Source organism: Haliaeetus albicilla, chromosome 16 (assembly GCF_947461875.1).
Source record: "Haliaeetus albicilla chromosome 16, bHalAlb1.1, whole genome shotgun sequence".
NCBI lineage: Eukaryota > Metazoa > Chordata > Aves > Accipitriformes > Accipitridae > Haliaeetus > Haliaeetus albicilla.
In genome coordinates this window covers 30936125-30944199 of record NC_091498.1, presented here as the reverse complement: position 1 = coordinate 30944199, position 8075 = coordinate 30936125, and the positions used below count along the sequence as shown (strand labels likewise).

General features: G+C 43.8%; 1 protein-coding gene across 1 annotated transcript in view; it reads right to left on the bottom strand.

Annotated features, from left to right (window-relative positions):
• Positions 1-4026: 4026 nt before the first annotated feature.
• The window catches only part of LOC104323730 (acyl-CoA 6-desaturase-like), a 21452-nt gene continuing 17403 nt past the window's right edge, over positions 4027-8075 (bottom strand). Inside the window, exon 12 of the mRNA XM_069804185.1 lies at positions 4027-6771. Within this exon, the coding sequence (XP_069660286.1) occupies positions 6720-6771 (52 nt within the window). The 3' untranslated portion in view covers positions 4027-6719. The remainder of the gene's footprint in view (positions 6772-8075) is intronic.

The following is an 8075-nucleotide window of genomic DNA, read 5'->3' as shown; positions in this document are numbered from 1 at the left end:
AATGTACCTGCCTGCACTAGCTGGGTAAAAACTGATTGTATGAGCACCACAGACACATTTCTTATTGTGTTGATGCTGCATTCTAAGTACGTTGTGAAACACAGACTTTCCTGATACATCTGGAATTGGGCCATTGCAGAGTAAGTAAAACAGATTTTTTTTTTTTTTTTTTAAAGCAATATTGCTCATGGACGAAGGCTTCTTTATAGATCTTGCCAATCATAAATCTCTATTTTTCAGGCCATTAAGTAACTTAAAATAGAGTTGGAACTGATGAGCTCAATGCCTGGCATATGAGTATTTAACGTAAGAATACTAGGTGCATTTTATGTTGATTTCATGCCTTAGATTCCTTACCATCTATGTGCTAATTTCAAGGGAGGGAAGGAACTGAAAAGACTTAATTTCAAATAGCCCATGGAAACTTTAGTCTGTCACAATTTACTCACACTTAAAGTCAGATAAATAAAATAAATAAAAAAAAAAGAAACCCAGCCAGCCACTTGTACAACTGGGTTCACAGGGCCAGTATGTTTCCCAGGTTCCCAGCTGAAGGATGAGCTGAACTTTTGATAAGCAGAGCCTAAGCTTGTGGAAGACAAAACTTGGAAAACTGGCTAGCTTAGTGCATTTCAGCTAATGCCTGTGGATTCTCAGCAGAGGTACAAGCCCCATGTAAAAGCAGCGAGGGTTTTAGTATGGCTGTGAGATGTGGCTGGAGTGTAGGCATCTTAATCCAGTATGCGAACTCGGAACCATCAGGTCTTTGGTCCCCTTCAAGCCATATTGCGTTGAGATGCTGAGAGGTTCTGGGAACAGTCGTGCTCTCCCAGGGAAGAAAGCCAGGTGATATATCAATTTGTAACGGTTTATTTTTGTGTAAGACCTCTCTGTGTTTGTATTAGGGGAATGTGTTTATTCTAGGATCAAATAAAAGTCCTAATAATGGGGCAAGGTAGGGTCATTTTCTGTTCTGAGTTCTATGACTTCTCATAGAGTGCTTTCTGTGCAGAATGAGTTTACCTATGAAGCAATTAATGTGTACTCTGGAAAACTGTAGTATTGATTTAAGGTAACAGATAGACTGGCCTTTCCCGACTATCATTTTGTCACCTGACCTAGGACAGTCTTTGCCCTTCCTAATCACAGCCTCCGTCTGGGTTTGTGTGCTTCTCTCTCTATGGTTCAAATAGGTTTATTTGCAAGAAGAAACAGTCTCATGGTTCTGTTAAAGCCTCTGGACTGACCTACAGCCCACTGATGGTCTTGACCTACAGCCCACCAAGGCATTGGATCATGCCAGTTAGAAAAGCTGCTGCAAGCTGCTTACCATACCTCTGGATGAGCCATGAATGCACTGAAAATTGAGGTTTAGACAAATTGTAAGAAGTTTCTATGGAAGTTTTCACATTGGTTTTGTTCTCAGTTGCCTCCCTGAATGGCCTGGAGACTGAGTTTGAATGGCTGGGTGAGTCTTTTTACAGGAAGATCTTTTCTTTGGTGCTCGTTCCCAAGATGAGGATAAGCAGTGCCTTTGTTCCTGGGCTGTGTGAAGGCTGATAAAGAAATCTATCCATGCTATAAAAGTCAATGTTATAAAAGTAATTTCACTAATTTCACCCTGTGAAGTGGAAAAAGGACTTTCCACAATCACTAGCTAACAGCTCCTCTATAAAAAAAACACAAGGGAAGCCATAAGTCTGATCCCAAATCCTTTTCTAGAGTTTGCTTCCACAGTGTTCTTATAGTCTGTGGTCTGGGATCTGATTTTGAACCGATAAGAACAGCAATTACAAGACTAAAGTTGAAATTCAGACTTGAATCACCCCTTATGCCAAATCCTACCCTGACCCTTTAAGAATTCTGAATTTGAACATATATTCTTGATCTCAGAGCCAGACCTGGATGGTGACATTCATGCCCTAGAAATGTCCTACCTAGCTTAGTTGGCTTCTCCATGCTACCTGCTAGTGGGTTTGTACTGCAGGTGCTCCGAGAGGAAACAGATTCTTCGAGCACTGCAGTGACTCTGGATGTGACTGGAAAAAACACATAAAGCATGTTTATCGTCAACAAATAGTTATGATTTTATTGAGCGGTAGAATACACAAGAAAAAAATTGTTCTTTTTGAGTTACTGATATATTTTTTGTTTTTAAAGAATGAAATAATCGGGAGCTGTTCTATAAGGAATGTCATTTTGATATTTTAACAACTCCTAGAAAACATTTGAAATGTTAGGGCTTTGTTAGGAAGGCTTTCTTAGGAAAGCATCTATTAGAAGAGGCCATGGTGAGGACATGGCAACTTGTTACAGAAAGAAAAGGATGTCTTTGTCTTATTGAAGACCTAAAATCCAGCCAGTGTGATCAGCCCCTGCAGCAAGGAGTGGTGGTGCCTGGAGATATGTCCTGATGAGGCTCTGCTGGTGCTCTGAGCCTCCCAAGCCCAATTTCAGTAAGCGGTTGGGATCTTAGACTCCTCAAATCCATGCTTAAAGGAAAAATCTCGGTGCAAATACCCTAATTCCCGTTGTGCCTCTGCCTAGAATCGTGGGGCTAGATTTCATGTTAGTTCACAAAGCTGGCGCGGACCCACGGCCTTCAGTGGAGTTAATTTTTGTTGCTGAAGGTCTAGGCTACAGCTTTAACCTACTTTAGCCAGAGTACAGGAGAAGCACCTGCTTTGGGGGGGGGACTGAAACGCACTGTTGAAGGGCACTGTGTGTTACCCTGTGCTGTCCCTGCTCTCAGAGCTCAGGGAGGGGAAGATCCAGCTCACCACGAGATGTCTAGCAATGTTGCCAGCCTCTGCCGTCTCCTTTGAGCCTGTGCTCTGCCCCTTCTTGCCTTGGATCTCTAGCATAAGCTGTTGTCCAGGCAGACGCCAGCGATGAATGGGAGAAAATGGGACACCTGATTTCAAGTTGCTTTTTCTTCTCTCTCCACCCCCTTGGTATTTTTTCTCCCACTCTGCCATGCATCCCTCCCCAGCCTGTTCCCTTCCCACATTTCTCCCATCTCTGTACTTCTCCCAAAACACGTGCCCACCTCTCTCCTGCCCAGCGGCTTCTCTTGCCTTCGCTGCACTTGCTTCAGTTAATGCCTTTCCTTGCCAACTGTCTCTGACCATCCTGGTCCTCCAGCTTCTACTCCAGTCCCTGCTAACAAGCGACTGAAGAGAAGCAAAGCCAGTCCTTTCCTGCCTATTGTTGTATTATCTGCCCTGACACAAACTCTGTGTTTCCAACTCATGGCCTCTCTCCGTTGCCAAGTGCTCATGTAGCCAATGATGTGGTTTAGCTGGGTTAAATTAACGCTGGCAGGCTCCCAGCATGTTTTACAGACTTTGTGTGTGTGTGTTTGTGTCTCATTACAGTGCAAATGAATGACCTTTATCAAGAGAGAAACTGTACAACATTTCACCTCATTATTTTCAGAGAAACTAGTTAGTTACAGTCCTCAGAAAGCTGGGCAAAACTGTACTTAAACTTCTGTGTTTGAACCACTTTGATGGCTAATTGTAAGCTGCAAGGGACTCTCATGTGTGACTGATTGCTGCATTTTGCCCAGGTTGGAGACAAAGCCAAGTAAGGTCATGTGAACTTTATTTCCACCTAAGTTTGCAGGTTTACTGAAACTTCTGGAACATCTCCTGTAAACTTGATTTCACTTTGGTGCTACTTAAAACAAAGCAGATTGCTTCAGAATTCCAGGGCTCTTTGTCAGGGATCTGTTTGACCTGCTCCAGTTAAAAGATGGAGAACTTACACATCAAGGCATGTATGAAACAGCTTGAATTCCAAGACAGAGGGCTGGGATTTTTTGGAGGGAGAAGAAACTATATGAGCCAGGGAGGCTTTGCCTGAAAAAGTAACCAGCATCTTGCATTTTCACCAGACAAACTTTTTGCACATGTAAGTTCAATGAATAAGAAAAATACACGGCTAGTTACAAAGGGTTGGTGACCTGTTCTTTGCAGAACAGACCTTTTTCTCTTGCAATAGCAAGGACAAGACACTTGGAAATCAGTTCTGACTATAACATTGCACAATTTTTATTTCTGGATTTGAGCAACTGAACATTTTTCATGAAAAGGGAATTTTTCTAGAGTCTGAAAGAAGCAAGTAGCTGGGGAAGAGTTAATATCAAGATCTCTTCTGTTCCCCCCTTTCTTCCCTTTGGTATCTTCTCCTAAGGTCTTGGGGGGGGGCGGGGGGAATTGCCTGTTTGCCTAGGAACTGGTCTTTTTTTCTGCAGATCGTTGCAGCATGGTTGCTCTCCTTGAACGTTTCAAGTTCTTTCAGCCATCGTCAGTAGTACCTGCTGTCTCCTGTTAGGCCAGGCTGTTGTGTTGGCAGTACTTTGGGTTTTCAGCAGAAAAACAGTCCTTCCAGTAACCTGGTCAGTGGCAAAAAGGAAGCCAAGCTTCTAAAGCAGGACTATTTACCTAGACTGAGCTACCAGTTTTCTGCAGTTTCTCTAGGTGTTAAAAAGCAAACAGTTTTCCAAGAAGAAAGGTAAGAGAGGGAAGAGGGGACAGGGCTAAGGAGGCAGAGGCATCCTTGTATTGAGAAAATATTTGCTCTGGAAATAAGAACTGGAAGGGTGAAAAAATATGAACTGTCAGAAAAATAAGCTGAATATTTAAAAGATTGCACTGCTGATGCTACTCTGTGCTTGTGGCTATCCTTGCTGGAGCAGAGACAGTGAGATACATTCAGAAAGAGATGCATATATTAAGGCAGTCATAACAATGTTAGCCGTGATCCCAGGCTAGCTCGTTATTACCTGTCTGGGAAATTACAGCATCCAGAAGGATGTTATTTTTTATGCTATTAGAAATCAACTATAAAATCTGCTCAAACTCTGTTCGAGCTTCAGACACCCTGGAGACCGTAGCTTTTCATCCTAACCATTCCTAGTGATATTCAGGTATTGCTAGCTTAGGGGTGGGCTAGAAGACCAGAATAAGCCCTTTACAAACCTTAAGTACCACTAGCTAGCTTAAGTTGCAGTCCTGCCTATGAATTTCCCATCTGTAAGCAAAGATATAATCTCATCTTATTCTCCAAAGAGCCGGGGGGGAGGATCCATTTATTTTTTGAAATGGCTGGCCACAGTCCTGGAGTTGTCTCTGTTCATGACACACCTTGCTGATTTTGTGGGACTCTGTCAGCAGCCAAGGATCTGATAGCGAAGATCCAGTTTCAGAGCTGAGCAAAGTAATGAGGCGTGCAAAGTCATTGCCTAATAACTAGAGTATCAATCCCTATTGTGTGTTTTGAGTGAGCAATGAGACAGCTGTTGGAACTGGAGACTGCTTTTGAAACCATGGCCCTTTATCATAAACTAAAGGGTAGGTCTCTTCTGTCGTATTATAACTGAATCTAAAGCCCTTGATTTATTTGGGGTCAGGTTGCCTGTTAGGGAAGCACCTGGAAGCTTTTCAACCGTTATCTCCTGATAAGCCATTAATGGATTTTGGTGATGAGGTGTTGGGCAGAAAATGGAGTTTTAGACAACTTGGAAGAGGGTTCTCCAGAAGGTTTCCTATCACCAGCCCAGGCCGGTCAATTCTGTTTTCAGCTGCCTCCCCGAAGAGCTGAGGGGCCAGGTCAAATGATTTGGGCAGCTCCTCCTTTTGCAGGGAGAACTCTTTTTCTTTGCTGATTGTCCCCAACAGAAGGGTAAACGGTGCCATTGCTCCTGGCCTCTGACAAGGCATGTGCAGACAGGCAGAACCGTGTGTTTCAGAGCCTAACTGCTCTGGTGAAAAGACCGTTTGTGGTTACACTGGGGCACTCGTGAGCAATTAGTCAGTTTGGCTTATGTGACTTATTTTGGTCTTTTATGTAAGTTACCGACAACCATAATGCTGTGCCAGACCTACTGCTCATTAAAGAGAAAACAGACCCTCTCCTAAAGGAGACATTTTGCTGTATAAGCCCAAAGATCTTCCACAGCCCCCTGGAAATAGGGGCCGGTCATAAAATTACACCTATATTAACCCTGCTGAGAGGTGGTTAGACATTAGTTGTGCAGGATCAGTATCTGCTTTTACTAAGTGATGCTATGACTAGAGAACGAAAGGAGGGAGAGAAAGGAGGGAGCCCAAGTCAGCGGGGCTCTGGGCAGGGCTGAAAGTCCCATCCCAGTACAGCAGCTTCTGGTCCCCGTGGGATGCAATTCCGCATCGCAGGCATCGCAGCCCATCTGAGCTCCCTGTTGCGATGGCGATCCCAGACCACATTATTTTTTTTCCTTGATAACAAAATGAAACTGTGCTGAGCTCCTCTTTTACACAAACATGGGAAAGAGGAATAAGCTGGATTGCAAATACTCACTGAAGCCTAACAAGTCTTATCTGTCTGTGAATCGGGGGCTTGTGTGGTTTAGGTAGAATGAGAATGAATCTTGTGAAGAGAAGGTCAAGGTCAGATATTAGTGCCCCTTTTTTAAACACTCCTTCTCTCCATCCTCCCATTTTGTGCGATACTGGCATTGCTTCTCATCCTCTGAAGCACATTTTAAATCTCTCTGGATTAAAGAGGTTGCCTGAGCCCACACCAGTAGCAGTTGACAAGAGAGGAAACTCCCCTCCAACTGTGCATGTAGATATAAACCGAAATCTGAGAGTAAAAGACACGTGTGATTTCCCACCCCCCGCGCACCCTCCCATCCCTCCCGGTCACTCACACCTCCCCGTTAAGACTCATATTCACTTATGGAGGTAAGCATCCAGCCATAGATCTCCAGATTTCTTTAGGGACCTGTGGAAAAAAAACAAAGAGAAGTTTGTTTGGCATGCAAATCTTGCCCCTGATATTTTTTGTTTCCTACAAAGAAACCTGTTACTGAATTTGAATATGAATGGACACTGAATGTCTTTCCCCAGTATAGCAGATATAGCAAGAAGAGCTAGAGTGAGCAAGAACTTCACCTGATGCCCACTGTGTTATCTGTAGTCCCTCTGGCCCTGAATAAACAGCAGAGCAGAATTGCCTGGGCTCACCATGTTGCACCTCTGAAGGAGTTGCCCCACTTCTACCCAGGAATTCTCCTGCAGAATTTCCCATTTGCATCAGCTCCGCAAATATTGCGTGACAGATCTGAGCTGGTTTGGGCCTAAAAGTCCTCTGACAAAGAGAATGCAGTCTGGAGGCTGGAAATGTAGCTTGATATGGTTTATGGGAGATGATCCTTCTACTGGGAGGGCAAGCAATTGCTGAGATGGTTTCTGAGAACTTCTGTAGGGACATGGGCTCTGTCTGGTGGGATGCTGGGCATCACCCACCCTGGGTCTCAGTGTTGCATGCATTTTCCTAATTGGAATAATTGGATAAGAGGACTAAAGGAGGTTTTGAAACGATTTTCAATCCTTCTGCATGTTGGGGGTCAATCTGCTTTAATTTGCATTTGCTTAGAATGGTTTGAGAGTGGAGATCCCTGGCCTGCAAAATACTTTCTTATGTTCCCTGTCATGAATTATTCCCCTTGGAGTAACTGAGACAGAAACGTTAACTCAGAGCCTGCCTAACAAGGATCATTAGACTAGGCTTCAACTATGTCTATAGGGAATATCCCTGCACTGCTGGCAGGGCTCCAATGGAAACAGCGCGGGCTGTAACCTGACTCATACCCCTTTGATTCATCTCAGTTTGCAGCCTGAAGATAAACTGCCAGCTCCCGAAAGCAAGAATCATGCTGTCAGAACAGCATTTAAAAAGGTATTCTAAAAGAGGTCCCTATTAGATCAGGTTAGTACCCATCTAAATGCAAAGTATTGGGTACTTTGATAGCAGCGCTCTGGTTGCAGAAGCTGCTCGGGGGGCCAGTTGCTTCTTTCCCCATGATGTGGTGAAGCAGTTTCCCATCTGTTGTCACCTGGCATTAGTCCACTAACTGAGTGAAGCTGTGTCATTTCTGCTGTGGGGTCAATGTTGCTGCAGGTGTTCCTTGGACTGCGATATGAAAATTATTAACCTAGTCAACAGCAGATTACAACATATTGATACAGTATTTCTGAAGGGTCTATAGTGTGCTGAATTCTCTGTAGTAGAAAATATAAGATGTT